The sequence below is a fragment of the Manihot esculenta genome, chromosome 4 (genome assembly GCF_001659605.2).
Source record: "Manihot esculenta cultivar AM560-2 chromosome 4, M.esculenta_v8, whole genome shotgun sequence".
Lineage (NCBI taxonomy): Eukaryota > Viridiplantae > Streptophyta > Magnoliopsida > Malpighiales > Euphorbiaceae > Manihot > Manihot esculenta.
In genome coordinates this window covers 15,796,138-15,821,113 of record NC_035164.2, presented here as the reverse complement: position 1 = coordinate 15,821,113, position 24,976 = coordinate 15,796,138, and the positions used below count along the sequence as shown (strand labels likewise).

Here is a 24,976-nt window from a genome sequence, read left to right as displayed (position 1 = left end):
GTACTCTTGAGGCCCTATGCTCTGATACCAATCTGTAACAGCCCGGAAACCGGTACCCCTCTATAACGGCCTGAACCATCACTGGCACTAGGATCCAAATCGGCTTAAGGCTGCTGGGACCCGTAGCAAGCCAACTATACTCTCTGTGTACCTGATAAATCCCATACATGATACAAAACTACTCAACAATCCTGAAAAACTCTGTAGGCTTAACTACTGCTACTCAGATATGCCAATCTGAAAGGGCCCTTAGGGCCTATACCAGGGACTACTATCTGCTGAGGGTCAAGGAATTGACACCCTTTGAATCTGTAACACAATCCACTGGTATCACATCAAAGCCATACATTAAGCCTAACACACACATTTCTCATTAAGAAACGTAAAACAGGATTCATGTACAAGGGATTAATCATACACCACACGACAGCAAAGACACTAGGGAAAGCACAAGTCTATCCAGTATATGACAGTACATATCTATACATTACATTACACCTACTCTTTTTAATTACATCATGTCCACTATGCTATTACAACATACATTCATGCAGAACTTTCCTCTGTACTCTTGCTGACTTTGACTTCCCATAGCTATCTCAGAACCTGCAAAACTGGGGTTAAGAGAGTGGGGATGAGCTCTAGAGCCCAGTGAGGAGGAACAATAAAACAATTCATTAATTACATATTTTTCATGAAATGCATCACATCATAAACATATCATCTCACGGATGAACTTTTCACCAATAGCCCTCAACTACATGTTATAATCTGACCAACTGTGCCAGGGAGACAATGTCCTCACCTGGTCTACTCTTAGCTCTGCTCTGCTATCATAACATGACCAACTGTGCCAGGGAGACGAAGTCATCACCTGGTCTACTCTTATTTCTGCTCTGATAGACTGTCTGTCTCATAGTACCAGGAGCGACCTGGCCTATCCAGGAGCGACCTGGTATGGCTATCTCATGCCATAACTCTGTATCTGCTCTCTGTCAAGGGCTAAGGATCATCCAACATTCATCCACAGGAACACCATCTTATGCAATGCATCATAATCGTGAATTCTAATGCAACACAACCTAACACATAACATGGCAGTGTATGATGCATGAATCATGCTAGAATCGTGTCATTTCTCAAGTTAAAATAGTAAGTTTAGTTCCACTCACCTGTAGCCACTGCTTGACTAACTCTGGGCTACCTCTAACTCTGCAACAGTTACGACTGCTAAACACCTCGGTTCCTCGGGTCCAATCCTACAATGGAGGACGCAAATGAGGCACCACACATACTCTATGCAACTGATAAAACAATTCCCCAAAACCCCTCTAGAACACCTCAAAACATGCATGCAAAACAAGCAAAGGAAGGCTGGACAGGGCACCTTCGGCAGCACCTTCGGCTGCCGAATGTCTCCTCCAGAGACGAAAGTCGGGCATGTTCGGCGGCCGAATCCTCCTTCGGCTGCCGAACCTGAGTTCATCCAGAACTCAGTCCCGACGGCAACCTCCCTCCTTCATCCACTTCTAACTCTCACAACATGCATAACTCCTCCCTCAACTCACATATACTTAAGTATATGTTCAAAGGGGTCTAAAACTACCTAACAACCCCAACACAAACAACAAACATACACATAATCATGCTTACACCATGAAAACATCAAAAACGAAGCTTTCAAACCTATATATGCAACTCTACCCGTAACCTCTTTAAAAACTTTCTAAATCAGTAAAAGAAGTTCAAAACCTTCCCTTACCTTCTGAAACCAGAAGAGGAACAACCTGAAAGTTGACCTATGGACCAACACCTCTTCACACGCTCCAAACCATCAAACCTCTCCTTTTGACCCAAAACCTTCACAAGCACATGAACAACTCCACCCCTGTGCATGGGGTGATAAACCCTGCAGATGAGTCATGAGAGACGTGGCCTCATCCTCTGTCTGTGATGCCAAACCAACACCTGGCCATTTCACCGACGGAGGAGTGCACAATAGCTGGCTGACCAACTCAACTTCGGCTGCCGAATCGCATGCAAAACCATGCAACATTCGGGGGCCGAACTTGAACTTCGGGGGCCGAACATTGGGCACTTTCGGCGGCCGAACTTTACCTTCGGCGGCCGAACATGGCAAAATGCCTCCTTGGTCTTTTCTCTTCAAAACTCAATCCGTTTCCATTCTAAACCTTTAAAACACTTGAAAACATTTTAGAAAAACTTTCTCTTACCCTTCCAGAGACCTCTGACATCCAGGAATTCCACCGGACGGTAGGAATTCCGATGTCTGAATCTAGCCGGGTATTACAACGAGTCTTGTCGAAGAGGTAATATCTGAAGTGTCTGAGTCTTCTTTTTTCTCGATGGAATCGAATATCACCTTATCAGACCCTTCCTACATGGCCTTATCTTTCGGTGTCAGTATATATCATTCTTTAAGTTATTATTATGTAATATCATTTAGTATTGATGAATAATATTAAATTAATATATTCAAAAAATATAATCATAAAAATTTATGTTTCTTGATCCAAGGCATGTACATATGTTTTACAATCATATATTTTATTTTAGTTAATATAAAAATTAATTAAGTGGAAATTAAATGTAAATAGGATTAATAAATTTAAATTGATATAAACCTTAAAATTAATTTAAATAATTAAAAATAATATAATAGTAAGCGTAAAGGTAGTTTTATCCATACTATTATTTTCGCTCCCTTTTTAATTTATATCGATATTACAAATTATAGATATAAATTATAATCTTTTCTTTACTATTATTATTTGTTTTAAAAAATAATAATTTAAAGGACAAAATTAAAATATCATTGTTATATTAAATATTTTTAATACCATAAGCTATATTATTTATCTTTAAAAATTATAATTTAAAAGATAAAATTGATAGACATATGCAAGATTTAAAATATTTGGGTAAATAGTATACAAAGCCAAACCTTTTTGTCATTTTTCAATTTTAACTAATTCTTTTAATTTTATAAATTTTAGTCTAATTATAAAAGTTTGTATCAATTATAGGAATTAGAATTGTTGACATAGAAACTGATATGATATATTATATTATTATTATTTTAATTATAATTGCTGGCATGTTATAAAATCTAATAAAAAAAACAAATATTTTCTATTCTTATTAATTATAATCTAATTTTATAAGTTTATTACAATTATAGCTAAAGACAATTAAAATTAGAAGTTAGACAACTTAAATATAGATGTGACCAGTTAGAACAAAATCAAAATTCAAAAGGAAAAGAAAAAGTTATAGAAAAGAAAGAAGAAATTAATTCAGATACAGATAAAGAAGAATTAAAATTTAATGATATTACAAGAATAAAATTCCAAAAATAGTATGTAAAAATTACTTTAACAATTAAAGATTTTAAACTTGAAACCATAGCTATGTTAGACTCAGGAGCAGACATGAATTGCATAGATCAAGGAATTATACCAAGTAAATATTTTCATAAGACTAAACAGACTTTATCTACAGCAAATTCGACTAAAGTAAAAATAGATTATAAAATACCAAGTGCACATATTTGTAACAATGAAATTTGTTTTAAAACAAGTTTTATGTTAATAAAGAACCTTAATATACAAATTATATTAGTAAATCCGTTCTTACAAATGTTGTATCCTTTTAAGGTAACACAATTAGGTTTAGAAACCAATATATTAGGACAAGACATTATATTTAAATTTATATTACCAATTAATTACCATGATGTAAATTTATTTCAACAAGAAAACATAAGTAAAATCAATAACTTAGAAAACCAAATAAAATTCCTAAAGAAAGATTTACATTCTATAAAAATAGAAGAACAGTTAGAAAAACCAATTATTCAAAAACAAATAAAAGAAATTCAAGAACAATTTGAAAAAGATTTATGTTCAGATTTACCAACCGCATTTTGGGATAGAAAACAACACATAGTTAGTTTACCGTATGAACCAGACTTTAAAGAACAGGATATACCTACAAAAGCCAGACCCATCCAAATGAACCAAGAAATGTTAGAATTTTGTAAAAAAGAAATTCAAGATTTATTAAATAAAAAATTAATAAGACCAAGTAGATCACCATGGTCATGTGCAGCCTTCTATGTTATCAAAAATGCTGAAATAGAAAGAGGTGCACCAAGATTAGTAATTAATTATAAACCATTAAACAAAGTTTTAAGATGGATTAGGTATCCAATACCAAATAAACAAGATTTATTAAATAGGTTATATAAAGCACAAATCTTTTCAAAATTTGATATGAAATCAGGTTTCTGGCAAGTTTAAATAGATGAAAAAGACAAATATAAAACGACATTTACTGTACCTTTTAGACAATATGAATGGAATATTATGCCATTTGGATTAAAAAACGCACCAAGTGAATTTCAGAAAATAATGAATGATATATTTACACCATATGATTTTATAATCACTTATATAGATGATGTATTAATATATAGTCAGGATATTAGTCAACACATTAGACATTTACAAATTTTTTATAAGACCATAAAAAGAAATGGATTAGTTTTATCTAAACCAAAAATGAAAATTTTTCAAACAAAAATTAGATTTTTAGGACATGAGATATATCAGAATACAATAGTACCAATACAAAGAAGTATAGAATTTGCAGACAAATTTCCTGATGAAATTAAAGATAAAAACCAACTACAAAGATTTTTAGGATCATTAAATTACATCTCTGATTTTTATCCTCATTTAAGAATATTTTGCAAACCATTATATAATAGATTAAAAACAAATCCTAAACCGTGGACAGAAGAACATACTAAGATTATTCAGGAAATTAAGAAGTATGTCAAAAGTTTACCATGTTTAAATATTTGTAATCCTAATTTTCCGAAAATAGTGGAAACAGATGCTTCTGATCAAGGATATGGAGGTATTCTTAAACAAAGAGTAAATGAAAAAGATTTTATTATTAGATATTATTCAGGATTTTGGAATCCTACTCAAGAAAAATATTCTACCATTAAAAAGGAAATTTTATCAATTGTTTTATGTGTAACAAAATTTCAAAGTGATCTTTTAAACCAAAAATTTACCATTAGAATAGACTGTAAAGCAGGCAAAGATGTTTTAACCAAAGATGTAAAAAATTTAGCTGCTAAACATATCTTTGCACGATGGCAAGCTTTTTTGTCTATATTTGACTTTGATATTATTCATATAAAGGGAACTGACAATTCTATTGCAGATTTTCTAACCAGAGAATTTTTACAGGGAAAATGACAGACAAAGGCAAGGACACAGAAAAGATCTCTTTGAGATCACAGGCCAATATCTCTAAGACAAATATGACAAAATTGCAATTACTTACTTCTGGACCATCCACAAATCAAAGGCCATTTTATACTAGTAGTACCAGTATTATTCATAGACCCATGTCCCCAATATCAAGTGCACTAATCACTCCACCAAGCAATCCCAGACCAAGATCACCAAGGCCTCATTTTACCTCCTTAAATCGATACAGCCCATTACAATCTTCTGTAGACTTAATCAGACCCATTACACCTTCCACTTTCAAACAAATTGTTTCAAATATACCATCCTCTAGCCAAAGCCCAAGAAGTTCACAAGAGCTCACTCCGACGAATTATAAATACAAAAATGTGGAAGACCAAATTATTACTATAGAGCCTGAATATTGGGCTAAAAACCCAAATCTCAATGCATACCAAATTTGTGATTCTATGTTTCCCAAGACCCATTTTTATATCCCAGACAATTTCAACAAGTCCCAACAATACTATGAAGCCATTCTCATTCAGACCAATTCAATCCTGATCCAGAACAATTATGATCCACAATATCCAAACAAAATTAGATACTGTAAAGTCCGAATACTTAAAGTATGGACTCTGGCAGAGTGGGGACAAGAGCCCCACCAGACAAAAGAATTTATTTTGACAAATGGACAAAATGCAAAGTATAACTATTATGATTATCAAGTTGCTTGGGAACGAACATTCCTTAAGCAAAACGACCATATGTCTATATCATTTTTCTTTTATATTGCTGACAATTTTGATTACCCAACACCATATTGGTTCCATCAATGGTGGAATAAATTTGGTATACAAACTGATATTATTCCAGACCAAATCCAAACAGCACAAATCCAATTTTATGAGAAGACAAAATTACCAGACACCATTAACTGTTCTCCTAAATGGTTAGTTTATAGCCACTATTTCCACATACCATGGATACTCATGATAGAATACCAAATCAAAGATCATACCATAGATAATTTTCAAATACCAGTTCTTGTCCGAAGATATAAAACCAAATGGTGGCCCAAGACTGATTTGCAGGCTTGTGGCCCAGAAGTCTTAGAACCATTTTTTCTCAAATATCCACAATTATGGAAAAGCCCAAGTCCAGCCAACATAACCAAACATGAAACTTTTCTGGCAAAAAGACAAATGATCATATCACAATTAGCAGCATGTACTTCTGAGGCAGAATATGAAAAATTGATGGAAGAGCTAAATGAGACAAAAACTTCTACAGCTTCACCAGTAGATCTTTCAGACGACAATGATGATTTTTTCACACAAGTAGAAATGTGAGACTCATTATCAGAATAGTGGCCGGCAAGTGACCGATAAAGTGAACAAAAATTCTTTTAGTAAAAAATTAATGTGTTATTTAGTGGTGTAATAAATTTATATTATTTATATAAATAAAATAAAATAATAATTTTTATATTATTTTAAAATATTAAAAAAACAAATAAATAAAATACGAGATCAGTTTGAACAAAAATTATGTTCTGACTTACCAACGGCCTTCTGGGATCGAAAACAACATATAGTAACTCTACCTTATGAACCAACCTTTAACGAACAAAATATCCCAACTAAAGCCAGACCAATACAAATAAATCAAGAAATGTTAGAATATTGTAAAAAAGAAATACAAGATTTATTAAATAAAAAATTAATTTGACCTAGTAAATCACCATGGTCTTGTGCTGCCTTTTATGTAATAAAAAATGCAGTAATTGAAAGAGGAGCACCTAGATTAGTTATAAATTCCAAACCTGTAAATAAAGCTTTCCAATGGATTAGGTACCCCATACCAAATAAAGACTTATTAAATAGACTATATATTTGAATGAAAAATAAAATAAAATAATAATTTTTATTCTATATATTAGCATATTAATATTAATTAATAATATTTTAAATGTTTAAATTAAAAATAAAAAATGAATTTGAATTTCTTTTGTTTTTGAAAAAAGAGAAACAAAGTTACACGCTGCTTAATAATGCCTGGTAGCGTCTAGGCCCTCTGATGCTTTTAGGGTTGTTTTTGGTATGATTTTTGTGAAAATTTAAAATTAAAACTAAATTTGCAGTGTTTTTTATTTTTAAAAATCATACTATAAATTAAACTTTGGTATAATTTTAGTACAAATTTAAATAATTTCAGGATGGTTCTGATTAGATTTTAATTCTTTTTGAATTTTAATTTTAATTTTAAATCTTAATTTTAAAATTATAATTTTCTTAACTTTATTTTAAAATATTAAATTACCAACATTAAAATAATAATAAAAAGTAATAATATCAATATTTAAATAATAATAATAATAATATATTACTTAACTCAGAGCTCAGGTACCCTTCCTACGAAAAAGAATAACCCATATTTCTTTTTTATTAAATTCAAGAAAATTTATTGAAGCACTAAAAATTTAATTTAAAAAAATAGTTGATATGATTGTTCAATTATTTATAATAATTTTATATTTATTTTTTAGGATACTGAATATTATAATTATTGGTATAAATCTTTCTAAAAATATGATAAGAAAAATTATAATAATAGTTTAATTAAATATAAAAAATGAATAATGGAGAATATTATTATGTAAGTTTAGTGAAATTCATTTCAGTTTCTATTAAATTTAAAAGAAATTAATTTTAGTTATAATGAATTATATGGAATTTAATCCTTAGAATTTTTATAATTGGAATTCTAATTTCTATTCAATACACAATATAAAATTTAATTAATTTTAGAAATTAAAATTGAATTACATATGGCTATAAAAATTTGGTTTTCTTTTCTTTGTTGACTGTGCTTCTGTTTGGGTTCAACTTGTAATTTTACTTATAGTTAAGGTTCGGGCGGGTTCAAACACGTTTCGGGTAGTGAAATGTAATTTCCAAACGGGTCCGGATTTGGATATTTTAAATTTCCCGGTACCCTATCCATTCCATTCCTAGCTCTTTTCCATAGCTAGTAGGGTTTCTTCTTCGTTCTTCTTTCTCTCGTGAAAGTAACAATCTTCTTCTGGGTCTTTTTCTTTTATTCCTTTAGTTTCTTACTGTAATTGTTGGCTTTCCTTGCATTATTATCTACAGATTGTCGTGACAATAGCTCATTTATAATTCCAGGCCGAGATCGTTGTTGCATTCGAAATTTCTCATTTTGGGAACTGTTTACGAAGTTCCATCAGAGATGGTAAGCTATATTTTTTTGAAAAAAATTGTCGATAATTTTCTTTTTTGGGCGTGGGTATAATTTTCATAAAGTGGAAGACAATGCTAATAAAGGAGTACAATTGCCAAATCAAATTGATGCTATGTTGTTTTATACTGGATTAGTTGCCTAGTGTCGTGGTCGGTTCCTCATGGGATAGGATCCTGCTTGTCCCCTTTCACTGGACAGGAGCAAAAGAAATGCACTGTTTTGTTTAGTCATTAGGGAAATGAGCAAAAGGGAAGGCATGTTTGTATTTGAAAAACCAAATGTAGGGTGAAGGTTTTATTTGGGATTTTTAAATGATTCAACATTGTTACGTTACATTGAGTTTTTCCCCCCCTTTTGGATTGTAGCAACGAGATATTAGGAAATGGTTGATGAAGGCCCATGACAAAGGAAATGGCAATGCTGCCAAGCCTGCCCAACCTGCCCCAACAAATACAGAGAAGAAACCTCCTCTGGCTGAGTCAAAGCCTGAGCCTGTGAGTATATTGCTCTCCATTTGGATGTGCGTAAAACTGTTTAAATAAGTTTGAAATTCATGTTAGTCATCTAGGTCTTGGATATAAGGTTCGAAGATTGGATTAAATGTTAGCGTCTGCATGTCTATATTTTAATACTAGAAAAATTAGTGTAATATATCTTTTTTGGTTTGAGTACATCCAGAATACAAGCAATGAAACAGCTTTAGTAGGTTAAAATAAGGCACGGAGTTTTCTTAATTTGAATTCATTGCCCTTTTTGTATCTGTTACTGAAAAAGGGAAAAAACACTTTGATGTTAAGACTATTCTTTTACAACTGAAGTAAGAAGAATAAGGCTTTTTGTGAGAGTTCTTGTTAAAAGGGGCATTCATAATTGATCATTGGATTACTTTCAAATGGATCAGAGTTTGGAATGCTTGAGCTTGAGTGATTTGATACCATCTGCTGTATGTAAACTCATGTTGCTTAGACAAACAACTGCCTTTGCTAAGAATAAAAAGAGCGAACATGATCCAATATAGAACTCCCTTTCTTGCTCCCTAGTCCCTATGCATATGTAGTATAATTATTTAATTTTGGAACAAATTCAGATGCAAAGAGACCAAGAAAATGTCCAAGAAAATAAACTCTCTTTCTTGGTCCCTATGCATATGTAGTATGATTTATTCATGAAATAGAGGTGAAAGAGAGAAAGAAAGAAGGGATTGGAGAAAATATGAGCTTGATTATTCCCCTCAAGCTAATTGGGTATATATATTTGTTTACAGAATACACGAAAGGAAATAAACACCATTACAGCACATAATTACAGCCCTAATCATATCTCTATAATCACAACCAATCAGGGATATGATTTGGGAAGCTATTTACAGTAATATATCTCAGCAATTCATTTTGGAACAAATTCAGATGCAAGGAGACCAAGAAAATTCAGGCAGAAGGAAAACTAGCAAGTACTTTGCGAAGGACAAACAAAAACCAAAAGATGAGAAAGAAATGGAGGAAGTTCCAACAAAGAGAAACACTCAAAAAGATGCATCAGTGAAACCACCACCTTCAAAGAAAATTCACAAAGTTGATGATAGTGAAGATGATGATGACTTTGTTTTGCTTCATAAGAACAAATCTGTAGATATCACTCCCAGCAAGAAACTGAAGACTGGTTCAGGTAGAGGAGTTTCCCAGCAACCTGTAGGCAATGCTGCAAGTGATGAAGATGATGTTAAGGATGCTGAATCTCCTCTCAAGCCAAGTGGAAGAGGCTGTGGTGGTAGGGGAGGATCATCAACATCAGCTAGCAGAAGGGGTGGATCAACAACACTGGCTGGTGGAAGGGGCAGAGGTAGTGGACGGGGTGGGTTTATGAATTTTGGTGAAAGGAAAGATCCTCCACGCAAAGGAGAAAAGGTCATAGACAAATAGTAAATGTTTGATGGATATAGTTAAGAGTGATCATGTTATTCTGTGTTAACATCATCTATCTTTTCTTTTCTTTTTATTTTTTCCATGTCAGGAAGTTCCTGAAGGTGCTCCTGATTGTTTAGCTGGTCTGACTTTTGTAATTAGCGGAACGCTTGACAGGTATTTTATTTTCTCTTCTTTTTGGTGTTCTCAAGCTTTGATTACTTGGTTATATATAATATAAGCACCATTCTATTTATGATGATTCATCTCATAGGCATACAATATTTGTTGCTGTAAAACAGAATAAATTTTACCTAGTTTCTTCTTGTACGCCTTATGATAATTTGGAGATTATAATTTGTTGAATATTTTTTTATGGCCAAGCACTTTTGATAATGTCCTGTGATGATCATACCACCTATCTTTTTGATTTTGATCATGCTTGCAGTTTAGAAAGAGAAGAAGCTGAAGATTTGATTAAACGGCATGGTGGTCGTGTTACTGGATCTGTTAGCAAGAAAACTGTAATTTCATGTATCTCGTATTTTACTTTGATTCATTCGGCATTGATACATCATACATGTAATTAACACCATCTGTTTGCAGAATTATCTCTTATGCGATGAGGATATTGAGGGACGGAAATCTAGCAAAGCAAAAGAGCTTGGGTAGATTTTCTCAAATCCAACCATGCACTTTTTGTTCCACCTTTTATTATTGACACTGTAATCCTAATTTCATTTTATTATGTAGTACTCCCTTCCTTACTGAGGATGGATTATTTGATATGATACGGTCATCAAATGCAAAGGCTCTTGCACGTGGTGATTCTATGGACCCTGTGAGGAAAGTTGCTTCAATGCCAAAGAAAAGCCCTCACAAAGCAGAGGATAAGCTTATGAGTATGTTCTAGGATAATATTATGAGTATGTTCTAAATGAATATTTGTTTTGTTTAACTACTTTGACTCATTTATTAGTTTCTAATGGGTTGATTTTTTATGTGAAGAATTTTTGTTTTTAACCAGTTTGACTAATTAAGTAGTTTCTGGTGGGTTCACTATTCATCGCCTTGGTTGTATGTTGTTTATGTGGTGTCTTTGTTCAGAGCAACGGTTCTACATTGAGTTTTTAATCCAGTTTTGATTGCTATAGTTTTTTTTTTTCCCTCAAATTCTTCCATCTTTTTTTTTTCTGTGATGTTTTTACTCAGGATGAATTTATTGCTCTAGAAGCAGGGTGTCTTGTGTTGTTGTGTTTATATTTGCTTATTTGCCTTATCAAGTATAAATAAACTTTTCAAGATTGATTTATCAACTAAGGACGCATGCATTGTGAATATTGCTTCCTGGATCCAATAATTAAAGGAAAAAGATGTGATTGTTAGGTAGAAACCCTAACAGAAAGAAAGCAGAGCAACAGTAGACAAAGAATACTGAATAAAAATTCCCAAACCCTGATTGTTCTCATTATTTGAACCTTTAGCATCATTCACAAATTTCTGTTTAACCAAAATTTCACTCCCATGAAAACTAAACTTGTCATTAAGGGAAAGAAAATCCTCTCCATCTCAATAGTGACCTTGTCATTCTTATTGGAACTCTCACTTGAGGCACCTTGGCCTTCATTTGTCTTGTTCGAATTTCCAAGAAGGAAATCTTCATCAGCTTTCTGTTCACTGACAATAGGTTTCTCAGATTTTCTCAATTCCTGGTCTGAGTTTCCTTGTGACTCTTCTTGTATTATCTCAAGACCTTCAAGAAGCCTTTGAAGGATCTTCTGTTGCCACTCTTGTGGTTCCATGGGCTGATTGTTTTTGTATATCCAAGAAAAATAGAGGAAGAAATGAGAACTTCAAAACTGTGGAAAAAGAATACTGATTTTAGTAAGGAAAAAGAATACTGATTTTAGATTGAAATTTCAAGAAACATGAGTGGAAACTTCAAGAAGAAAACATAAGGAATAACTAGAAATCAACAAAAAAGAGGGAAACATAGTTCAAGAATTCAAGAAAGAAGGAGAAACATGATATGTCGAGAAAGAATAAGGCAAGAAATAGGAAATTTCAAGGGAAGAAGAAAGAAGAATTAGAGGGAATAAAATGAAGAAATTTCGAGAAAAAGAAGGAAAGAAAATCCAGGGAAAGAAAGCAAAAGAAATAGAGGAAGGAGGGAAAAAATCTCGGAGAAGAAGCAAGAAGAAATTCAGAAAGAGAAGAATAGAGAAAATAGCAGTGGAAAGAACCTGAAATTTTGGGAAGCTTCAAAACCTTGCTTTGATACCAGTTGTTAAGGATTGAATCCCTAACAAGTTAGAAAGAGAGGAAAGGGGAGAGAAAGAAAGGGGAAATGCAGAGTAGAGAGAGAGAGAGAAGAAAGATTGATTAATATTGATAATTCTTGGAATGAATGATTACAAGCAGTTATTCTATTTTTATACTTATTCTAGCTAGTAACTGCTTCTAACAGCTGTAATTATTCTTCTTAGATAGGTGCAACTACAATACTCATTTTCCTTCCATTACTATCTGTGGAAACTACCAACTAAACTAACTAAGCTATTCTTTGGTCACTCACTACTGTACTACCTAGTTATAACAGTGACATGATTAATTGATTACCATGATTTTGTTACATAAGTTCATAAGTTGAAGAACTGTTTTGCAATATACGAATTTGTTTTGCTGTTGTGACTCTGAACAGCTTATCATGGACATGGCATGACCCCTACACAAGATGTTTTCTTTTCCACAATTTGTTTGGTTGGTATCGCAGTATTCCTTCACGTAAAAGTTGTAAGGATTAAAGAACAAGATATTCAATCATGAGCTTCATTGCAAGAAGCAGGTGATGTTTCTTTCTATGGAAGCTTATGACTAAATATGGAGGATATTCAAGAAATTTTAGAATAAGTGCTCATTTGGTTATTCTTTCACACTTTCTTTGTGTGGGTACTAGAGTAGATGGGAAAGGGAAATAGGAGATCATGCAACATTGAAGGGCTGAGAAAAATCTGAATCTTAGGTCAAATTTTCAATTATGGTGAATGTTTTTATTTTGTGTCATTTTAATACAAAACCATTAATAGTGATCTCAATTTTGGTCAGCTCTGGTAAGGTATGTGCTAGGTCTCCAATTTTGCTATTCTCTTATATACATTATCCTTGATATTCTATATTGAACCTATGTTGATTATTTAAATGTCAGTTGATATATAAATTATGTTGAATGAGCTACTAATTATGATTAAACTAATCTTAAAAAACTAATTTCACCTTCTCTCTCTCTCTCTCTCTCTCTCTCTCTCTATCTATCTATCTATTCCTTCCCAAATCAAACTAATTTCACCTTGTCTCTCTCGCTTCCTTCCCAAATCAAACTTCAGCAAACCTTGAAAACCAAATGCAGGAATCAAATAATAACAATCAAGCATTACAATTAGTAATTTGTCTTTGCCTTTGGGACTGTGGATGCTAGCAACTTGCCTATATAGCTTGGTCTTGCTCTTCTTACATATTAGTATATTACTTTATTTAAATCTTATTTTTTTGTTTGAAATTCTTAATTCTCTTGTAAAATTTTTGATCTTTTGTTTGGTTTTTTGTTTAGGCAACTCTTTAAAAACAAATGTGAATAAGAAAGGTTCAACTACTGGTGGGTCTCCTCTGAAGCAGAAAGATCAAACCATGAAACATTCTTCTCTTCCATGGGCAGAAAAATATAGGCCAAAAGCTCCAAATGATATTATTGGCAATCAGTCATTGGTATGCGTTTTAGTCATGATCTTCTCTGATTTCCTCTAGCTAATTAAATTTTTATTTTTATTGTATTTCAATATTTACAAGTAGTGTGATAAACTTTCTCCATGTGATTATATATAGGTTAACCAACTTCATAGTTGGTTGAAAAATTGGAATGAACAGTTCCTTGATACTGGAAATAAGGGAAAGAGCAAGAAGCAAAATGATTCTAGTGCCAAGAAAGCTGTGCTATTAAGTGGGACACCAGGTATAGGGAAAACCACATCAGCAAAGTTGGTCAGCCAAATGCTTGGTTTCCAGGCAATTGAGGTTGGCATTTTCTTATCATTGCAAATTATTCTGCTTAATACTATTGGCTTTTCTCTTCTTACATATTTTTATGCTATATGCTTAATCAGGTAAATGCCAGTGACAATCGGGGAAAAGCAGATGCCAAGATTAGTAAGGGAATTGGTGGAAGTAATGCAAATTGTATAAAGGAACTTGTCAGCAATGAAGCTTTGGCTGTTAACATGGATAGGTTGATTATGCAATTTAATTCTCTACTTTTCAGATGTTTAAAATTTGTAAGGTCTATTGTGATAGATGTGTATTTGAAATGAAGATGGATATGGATTTGTGTTTCAAGTGAAAAATCATAAAACACTGAAACCAAATAATGTCAAATTCAGATACCCCTTAATTTCAAATTCTCATCCATCTACATGGACCCTTATAGTTTTTCTCCATGCAGAATTTGATTATTATGAAATTTTAGGTCAAAGCATCCAAAAACAGTTTTAATCATGGATGAGGTGGACGGGATGTCTGCAGGCGATAGAGGTGGAGTTGCTGATCTTATTGCTAGCATAAAGATTTCCAGAATTCCCATTATCTGTATTTGTAACGATCGTTATAGTCAGAAGCTAAAAAGTCTAGTGAACTACTGCTTGCTTCTCAGTTTCCGGAAACCTACAAAACAACAGGTTTATATTTTCCCCCCCTGTTCTTGCATATATTTAATTTTGATTTTCATGTCCTCTTTTTGTTTCATTCTATTTTTCATGATGTGAACATTGTTGCTTTTAGAGACTTTGTTGTACTCATGTATATGCTATTATCTTGGCCTTTTTCTTCCTTTCAAACTTATATGATAGCTTCACTAGATAAGCAAATAGAGAAGGCATATTGATGCAAATATCAAGTTTTAGAAATTTAGATTAGGGTTTCATGACTAATTAATTCCATTTATTGCTATGGATTGGTCCCACTTAAATGTGGCTTTATGAGGGATTTTGGCTAGATGTACCTCTTTGTGCTGTTCTGCTATGGAGAATAATGTTCAATAAAATGAGTTGCTGGATCTCATGCATATAGTTGGAAATATGTCTGAGCAGTTTGTCAGACTTTATGTTAAACATGGTTAGTTTCTTCAGGCTCCATCACCATGATGGTTATTAGAATACTGTCATCCTCATTCTTTGATGTATCAAAGCCAAGGGAGCACTGGGATGGGGGCATGTTATATGAAGATAAGAGACATGCAGATCGTTTGATATTCTGAATCTCATGCAGATTGGGTGGGTTCTCTTTTACATAGATGATTCACTTCTGGACTTTCTGTCCACTGGTGGAAATTTAATATCTTGGAGTAGTAGAAAGTAGGATGTAGAGGTCAGACCAAGTGCAGGAGTTGAAAGACAAAGCCATGGCTTTGGCGGCTTGTGAACTTATTTGGCTAAAGCAGCTCCTTCAAGAGTTTAGATGTGGTGACATCAAACGAATGAAGTTAATCTGTGACAATCAAGCAACACTGTAAATCACTTTATTCCAGCCTTTCATGAAAGGACGAAGCATATAAAGATAGATTGTCGTTTTATCAAATAGTAGGTCAAGTCAAGATCCATCGTTACAAACTTTATCAGTTCATATGATCAGCTAGCTTGTGTCCTTACTAAATCACTCAAAGGTTCTCATATTGACTACACTTGTGACCAGCTAGGTGGATATAATGTGTATGCTCTATCCTGCGGGGGACTGTTAAGATAATAATATACATATTTAGGTGTATAATTAGGCTAGAAAAATGTTCTGTAAAATTAGGCAGAACTCCTGGAGTAATCTTAGGTAGAACCCTCAGTTAATCATGTGACCAACCACTTTTTGTTGTAAAATCAACAGTACATAGTCCGCTCTGCCAGAGGAAGAACATAAGCTTCTTAATTCAATTGCCTCTCTTCTCACTCTTCTTTCTTTCACTAACCAACCTAATGATGAGCACCTGTAAATATGTATGCTCACAAAAATATTTGTCAATTATAGTTTAAGCTTGTGAAACAATTAACACACTGGATCAGGTTATTGATACTGAATTCCGTTGATGGCAGATGGCAAAGAGGTTAATGCAAGTTGCAAATGCAGAAGGGCTTCAAGTTAATGAGGTAAATACTCCATTAAAGTTTTAGTATTTCTTAATTTTGGGTTTTTTGCTTGTTTTGTGCGGATGTTTTATGTTAATGAACTCATAATCTACTCTTCCCTGGAAAATCCTTGAAATTCTGTCAGCTTGTCTCTTTATAAGAATTTGGTTCTTAAAAAGAAAATTTTAGATGTGTTGCGGCAACCTCTAGACTGGTCCGATGAGTGCTATGTTAACAGACAATTATAGATACAATGAAGTTCTATACGAGATCTGTTGGACTTCTTGGGTCCCCAGTTAATTTTTGGCATTAGTTTAGAGTTGTGGATTATGTTATGGTAATTTTATTGTAACTTATCTCCAATTGCTTATGCTTTTCTGGTTGGTCTTCCATTCATCTTGTTCTGCTGGTTTATGAATCACATGTTCTTACTTCTTATGGTTGCTTTTTTGTTGAATATTTATTAACAAATAGAATGAATTGTTCTTTATGCTTTTTTTTTTGTTCTGCCCCCTATTTTTCTAGATTGCTCTAGAGGAAATTGCAGAACGGGTGAATGGAGATATGCGCATGGCATTAAATCAACTGCAATATATGAGTCTCTCCATGTCAGTCATTAAGTATGATGATGTTAGACAGCGACTTCTTAGCAGTGCAAAGGACGAAGATATTTCTCCATTCACAGCTGTTGATAAGTATGCCTTTTATGAACCCTTTTTTACACGTACAACTAGATTCTCTTTCTTTCCATTTTATCGTATCTTTATCATAGCAATGCATTGTATGCAATCATGTACCATTAAAACTGTCCATTCCGCTGAAGCATTTGGAATTTTGTTGCTCGTGTTGAATAGGATCCAATATCTTCGGACCAGTTGCATAGGGCATGACATGGTTTTATTGTTTGATTGAGCAAAAGGACTACATGTAGTTGATCAGGGGAATAAGGAGAGGATAAATTGGATACTGTGACTTGCATTAGTATGGCACCACATTTACATTATCTGCTGTCTTATCGATGCTGAATTATCAGTTTTTTTATGTCTTTTATCTCTTCATGTGGTTTGAAACATCAGGATCTCATGATTAGTTTATGGCCTTGGTCCCTTCTTTGTCATTTTGCTTTTATATAAGTAAGAGTAATTAATTCTTGCCCATTAATATATTTGATGAGGTTCAGGACCTTGTCTTAATGTGAAATATTTGAGAGTATTATAAGAGGATATCTTGTACTTACTCATCCTTTGTGTTTCAGGCTTTTTGGCTTTAATGGAGGTAAGCTAAGAATGGATGAGCGTATTGACCTTAGCATGAGTGATCCTGATTTGGTTCCTCTGATAACTCAGGTTTTTCCCCCCTCACTTTACCTATATTTTTATCTCCCTTAACAAAATTTCATAAAAATTTAGGTTGTGGTGTTTAAAATTTTTTCGTTGATCATTTTAAAATTTCTCAATTATTTTAATGTGATATAAATACAGAAGCTTACGTGTGGTGAAAGTTGTTAAGGATATATGGACTTTAGCCTTTTTTAGTAGGTACCACAAATCCCTTCAAACCAGTTCCATGGAAATTGGCCTCAAAAGATAAACATTCTCAATTGAAATTAAGTTCATGGCATATCCAAATAAAAACTGAAGTTACCATAACTATAAATCATGAGAAAAATACACTGGCTGGAGTGTTTTCTTTTATGGCATGTCAGTTCTTTTAGGAGTTCCAGTGGTATTAAAAATACATTATGTGCCATAAATTTTTTCCTGATACCTACCCTGCTTTGGTATTGAAATCCTAAGAGTGCAATGAGAGTATTTTTTAAGATTTTTAGCTTAACAGCTGCCCACATAAATGATCCAAAGAAGCCTGCCACATTTTCCAATGGTTTATACCAAGTTATGTTCAATGTAGAGTTCTTAATTAGCTAAATTCCAAAATCTGGAAATAATATATCATGGAATTGCCTTTTGGCTGGATTTTTTTTTATTACACCCGAGGGCCAGTGTCTTAATAGACAAATTTTCTGGAACCTCTAAGACTTTTTGCTAAATTAATAACATTAATAATGGGTATAATATAAAAATATTGAAAATCAACACTAACAAGTTTACTTTTACCTTTAATTTTTGTAGATCTTATATCATTTGCTATTAACAATTTTGACTTGCCAGAATGTGAGGTATTGTATTTGTTGGATACTTGAAGTATCTAGTAGTAAACCTTGCCTAAAACTCTAGGCTTTCTTTTCTTTCTTTTTTTTTTCTGGAGGGGAGGAGTCATGTAATCCATTCATGGATTTTACTTCATAATTTGGCAGGAAAATTATATTAATTATCGGCCAAGTTCAATTGGTAAGGATGAAAGTGGGATGAAAAGGATGAGCATGCTTGCCCGTGCTGCCGAGTCTATTGCCAATGGTGATATAGTAAATGTGCAGATTCGAAGATATCGACAGTGGCAGCTTTCTCAAACTGGTTCTCTTGCTTCCTGCATTATTCCGTACGTATACCCTATTCCAGAAATGCATAGGGTTCTTTGCATGATCTTTGTATCTAATGAACTCTTCTGCTGTTTTCTGATATTTGTTGTTTGAAACAGTGCTGCACTGTTGCATGGACAAAGGGAGACACTTGAACCGGTAATCAATTCATATTGCAGCTTTAATGTTCCTGCCATACTTTGTATTGTTCCATCATAAGGAACTATTACTGGTTACTAGTTACTTGTGATTTGTGTTTATCCTGAAAACAACTCTCATGATGACTGAGGACAGCAATGCAATAGGTTCTATGAAGACCATGAAAATACCCCCTCTCTTCTCGTGGTTCATGTTTTTCTAATCTATTAGTGATAAATCACCATAGAACAAAGATTATGTTGAGAAATTAATTTATACTGCTAATTTTGAAGCAAGATTACCTACTATATTTGCAAGATAATGTGACTATATGGCTAGAGTAAGCCCTTTCTAATTACCTGAAATAACCATGTATGAGGCTTCATACTAGTTAATAATTTCAACTACCCTATCTGCTTGTTATATGACTTCATTGTCATCATTTAGCTGACAGATGTCATCATTTCGATCGCTGAAACCATCATTTTTTTTAAAGATCCATTTCTGCCTTGTAGCTTTTGCTGATACACACGCAGTTAATCCATCAGTCTCATCTACTTTGACACATCTTCTATTTTTCTGCAAAGGAGTTAATAATTTTACTTCTTTTGTCTACTTTTCATATGTATGATCATCAGAACATCATTTGTGAACCATAACCTTTCTCTATATGGTACTGCATCTGTTTACAACTTTACATTTGGTTTTGTAAACATATTTTCTGTTTTTGACTCATGGCGCCTTCAAATGAATATTTCCTTGCAGTTACATTTCCTATTTTCTGTATTTCCCTCATTGTGTTTCAAATGTTTTGGCCAAATCCGGCTTAACCTAAAATGTCTATTATTAGGAAGTGCAGTTCTAATTGAAAAGCAATGTGTGACCTTTTTTTAGTCAAAAGACATAACTACAAGTAGAAAATGGGACACGCTGTGCTACATATTCTTTATTATTTTTAATACATTTGTTCTTAGCCTTTGCCAGGAATCACTATGCTAGTGAGAGAAACCATGTACATCTATAACCCTTTAATCACCCCCATTCTATTGTTAAGACTTTATATCTGTCTTAGAAATGAAGTTTCCTTCGCTTTTTAGTTTTTTAGTTTTTTGCTTCACATATATGTTCTTTACTCCAATATTTCTGATCAGTGCTCCTTTTGTTTTGAAAAAAAAATGTTGTTGAAAATTGGAAATTTGCCAATTAGTCCTAGTCTGGTTATTCTCCCCATACCTTTCAAAGAGCGTGGTGGGTCTCAACTCAACAAGTCAACATTCACCAATATGGTTGGAGTATTCACCTTTACAGTGAGAATCAAGAAAGGAGAGGATTACACCCTATTTTTGTGTGAACAGCTCTTTGGCTCTCCCTCTAAAGAAGGGAGATATATTGAAGAACATAGTAGTTATTGTCTTCTGGACCTTAATATTTGCTATTGGAGTGGAGATGTTTTTCCCCATTTCTCAAACCATTTTATCATTTCATCACAGCTTTTCTTCACTCATTCAAAGTGGGTGAATCTAGATCTCAATTTGGTGAGTTGATGACTTGGTTTTGTATAACTTTCTGTTCGCAGTGGAGTTATATATTTTTATTTTGTTGCCTTGTGCCTTTACTAAATTGATGTCCTCCTTGTGGTTTTATATGTATCTTTGACACAAGTTCCTTTAAAACATATAATTCCTCCTGTTGATACTTGGACTTCATATTTATTGCGCAAATGTTTTGCATTCAGTCATTTTAGTGAACTGCTTGAATTTTCAGTGAAGCTCAAGTGAGTCCATGCATAAACTTGACTCGATGGATAGTTGAAACTGAAAATATACTTGAAGATGAGCTCGACTTGTCTTAATCAGCAATAAAATATGGATAAACTTAATTACTAATTGTGAGTTAAAGCTTGAATAAACTTGATTGAGGTTGCCTTCAGGCTCATATATTTTTATAACATGAAATATAGTAAAAAAAATTATGTAAAAGAAGTAAATGTTTGGCTAGAAGCGAGCCATTTAATCAAGCATTTTTCACTTGCACTCAACTCGACTCACAACTTGAGTTTCCCTAGTTCAAGCTTGGTTGATATCCATGGTGAATTCTAATAGTTTGCAAATGTCCAAGTAGCTTATGAATACTCTGATTTATTCACATCCTGAACCATAAATTACTATTTCTCACTCCCTTATGATCTTATTAAATGTACCCACATTTTCAGGGAGAAAGGAACTTTAACAGGTTTGGTGGGTGGCTGGGAAAGAATTCAACGATGGGCAAAAATTTGAGGCTTTTGGAGGATTTGCATGTTCATCTTCTTGCTTCTCGTGAGTTCAGTTCGAGGAGGTAACTGTTTTATACTTACAATTATCAAGGTTAGGCATATCAAGCACAATTTGAATGCTTTAATATCTTCCTCAGACAGTAAATTTGAAAGCTCATTGGCAAAACTTGTAATTTTTTTTCTTTGTTTGGTGTTCTGGTGACACTGGTTCACAAGGGGATAGGATTTGAAGGCTCTCTGTCTCTGTGTGGTTGCTGCTTTCTCTACCATTGTGACAGGAAGAATTGGGGCTTAAAGTAGTATCCACTTGGCTTATGGAATGATGCTAGGGGCATATTTGGATCTTCATAACTCTTGTGGTTCTAGTAATGACTATTTACAGGATAGACTGATGGTGGTGAGCCATTTTGTGAGTCCTAGAATTGCCAAGATTCCCAAATGATACTTTAGGCCAATTATAATTTCGATCTCACTTTATTAGCCAAACTCCAGAAAATACTGAACTTATAATGGCATTCTTGGTCTAGCTGCCAAGAATTGTAAGATGAGTGGAATGGGTGTAGGAAGATGTTTTCAATGTGGTAAACTGTCAAGATCCATATTTGATTAAGCATGTTAGAATATTTTTAAACTGCATCCTGAGAAATTTATCTTGTTGACATGGTTGACGATGCTATCATACAAAAACTAGTTCAGGGCCCATGAGAAAAACTAGTTCAGTCACCATGAGAAACAATCTACATTGAAAGGGACATCAAATAATGTGTTGCAGTTGTAATATTTGAAATTTTGGCGTGGAAATTGGATGTGCTATACAATGCTTTGGGCTCTCTATCTCTAATGGCTAGCTGTTGTGATCAATTTCTCTTGACCCACTTCAAATGATGTGCAACTATCATACAATATTGGATTAATTAAGATACCTTTCCTTAGTGTGATGATTTTAGGAGACTTTTTTTTTAAAAAAAAGAATGATATTATATTGCTAAAAGAAAGGAGACTGGTAGAAAAAGAACAAATATTGCTCATCATGTAACCTCATTGAGTGCTTGCTTTTCGAAGAACTAGGTCAAAATTATTGATGGAGCAGTCTGTTTTGCCATGCTGGTGTTATGGATGTATCATCTGGATTGCCAAGTTGATTTATGGAAATAAATAGCTTAGTTGTTTTCAATGTTTTTCCTTCAGTTTAAGCTACTTAGCCTGACTTGTTTTAAATCTTCCAGGGAGACTCTTCGACTTGAATATCTTACTGTTCTTTTAAAACAATTGACTGATCCTCTTCGGCTGCTGCCTAAGGTTTGAAATATGCTATAATCTCCTACTTTTCTGTCTTGGAATAAAGTTATTTATGACTGATGTATTTTATTCAAATATTTGTTAGATACAGAAAATTTATTTTGGATACACTAATCGACTTCTGGAAGCTCTTGACTTCACTTGGTGAAATGCCTTAGATCTTGGTTAATTAAAGTGAAAATTTACAGGAATGTTCATATTTTTTGTCATGAAATGATGACCAGGATGAAGCTGTTGAGAAAGTTGTGGAGTTCATGAATGTTTACTCAATAAGTCAGGAAGACACTGACACTATTGTGGAGTTGTCAAAATTTCAGGTGGCCCCATCTACTCTATAAAAAGCATTATACATTGGCTTTTAAAAACTCCGATAATCTCATGTCTGTTTTATCCATTAGGGGCGCAAGAACCCAATGGATGGCATCCCATCTGCTGTCAAAGCATCCCTGACAAGAGCATATAAAGAGGGAAACAAATCAAGGATGGTACGAGCTGCAGACTTGGTCTCACTTCCTGGCATGAAAAAGGCCCCTAAGAAGCGTATTGCAGCAATCCTAGAACCAACTGAGGATGGTTTAGCAGAGAAAAATGGTGACGCAGTAGTAGAAAGTGAAGGAGAAAACTCTTCTGACACTGATGACTTAGGTAATTGTAAAGTCTTATAAGATCATTTTTTGCTTCTCATAGTATATAGTTGTTGTGTTCCTTGATTGCCATTGCTTATTGATGGTCGTCTCTTCCTGAAAAATTTTGAGGATGATCCAGTGCATAGTTATTTTGCAACATCATCCATCTCTTACCCACATAAACTACAGAAATGGTAGAGAAAGTAAATGAAAAAGAACTTGACTGTATTAAAAGCTGCTACATTGAAATGTGCTGTTCTATTCCTAAAGATGTTTCTTTTACGCACATTGTAAGAGGCATTTTTGTAGATTGGGATGTGTGAATCATTTCCTTTGATTTCATTGTTCTTGCTGATGTATCAGAAGCAACTGCTGATGGCAAGAACCTCCAGTCAGAACTTAATAGTTTGAATTCGAAAGGTCAGTTCTCTTTTTCTGGTGTGTCCTTTTATATGTTCAACAGTTCACAGGATTCTCAACTCATGGTTTGTAATTGTCCATAATGGATTATCTATGATTGATGGAATTCTAATATTTATGATATGTTTTCAGCAATCCAAGTAGAGATGGAACTAAAAGGCACAGAAGATTCAAATACTAAGAGGACAGCAAGAGGCAGAGGCAGGGGAAAAGCTGGGAGCTCAACTGTGGAAAAAAAGACAGCAGCGAAAGGAAAAGGGGAGAAAGCTGTGTCTGGATCAAAGAGAAAGAGATGAGAATGGATGAACTACTTACTACTTAGCAATGCTTAATATGACAGGTTGTACATAAGATTGCCTTGTGATTTTGTAGGTTAGTTGGAGAATGGTGATAAATTTTGTAAATGGGTTTCCCTTAGACTATTAAGTGGATTATGTGCATTCAGGTTTTAAACTCCACTCGATCTAAATTGAAATGATATCGAATTCAGAAAACGAATTTTACAATATAAGTTGCTTGTTAGTCCTTTTATTTTATCTTTTACTTGTAATAATATGATTTAAAAATATATATATTTTTATATTTTTCAATAGCACTAAATAATAGAGGTTTTAATTATACTATACCTTTATAATTAGACCAATCGATTAATACATTATTTTGTATTTTAATTGCAATGCTTAAATTTTAAATTAATTGATTCAATTTTTATGTTTTATTATTTTAAATATAAAAATAATATTAATTCATATGATTAATAAAATAATATATTTTATTTTTTAACAATAATTATAAAAATTTTATAATGTGTATATTATTTTTAGTTATTTTATATATGTTGCTATGTTTTATTAAATAAATATGTTTGATATAAAATTTTATAATTATTATTATAAAATAAAATTTATTATTATTTGAAAATGTGGACTCTATGTTTAGCAATCAAGTTACTTATTTTTAATTTTAATTTTAAAAATTATCAAAATTATATTAAAATGTAAATATTAATATTAGATTAATTTATATTAAAATATAAAATGACGTAAAAATTGACTTTTTCAACTAAGGTAAGTTCAAAAATGTTTAACTATCTTAAAATTTTTTTTAATAAAGTAATGAAAGAGTTTTAAA

At 33.1% G+C, this 24,976-nt stretch overlaps 1 protein-coding gene across 5 annotated transcripts; it reads left to right on the top strand.

Moving 5' to 3' along the window:
• The first annotated feature begins 8,285 nt into the window (after positions 1-8,285).
• Positions 8,286-24,299, top strand: LOC110613121 (replication factor C subunit 1). Of its 5 annotated transcripts, none has more exons than XM_021754080.2 (23): positions 8,286-8,358; positions 8,477-8,543; positions 8,918-9,046; positions 9,959-10,456; positions 10,563-10,630; positions 10,902-10,977; positions 11,060-11,121; positions 11,207-11,355; positions 14,061-14,215; positions 14,333-14,521; positions 14,611-14,732; positions 14,970-15,177; positions 16,579-16,632; positions 17,137-17,306; positions 17,867-17,957; positions 18,926-19,107; positions 19,207-19,246; positions 21,438-21,562; positions 22,727-22,799; positions 23,024-23,116; positions 23,198-23,444; positions 23,789-23,845; positions 23,978-24,299. In XM_021754080.2, the coding sequence occupies exons 2-23, from the start codon at positions 8,541-8,543 to the stop codon at positions 24,139-24,141; spliced, it is 2,955 nt and encodes a 984-aa protein (XP_021609772.1). In that variant the 5' UTR covers positions 8,286-8,358; positions 8,477-8,540; the 3' UTR covers positions 24,142-24,299. The 5 variants fall into 5 exon arrangements, 4 of the variants coding, with proteins under 4 accessions (XP_021609772.1, XP_043811729.1, XP_043811730.1 ...); XM_021754081.2 differs by having other exon boundaries at positions 8,306-8,358; positions 8,444-8,543; XM_043955794.1 differs by lacking the exons at positions 23,789-23,845; positions 23,978-24,299 and adding an exon at positions 23,565-23,773.
• The last annotated feature ends 677 nt before the right edge of the window (positions 24,300-24,976 follow it).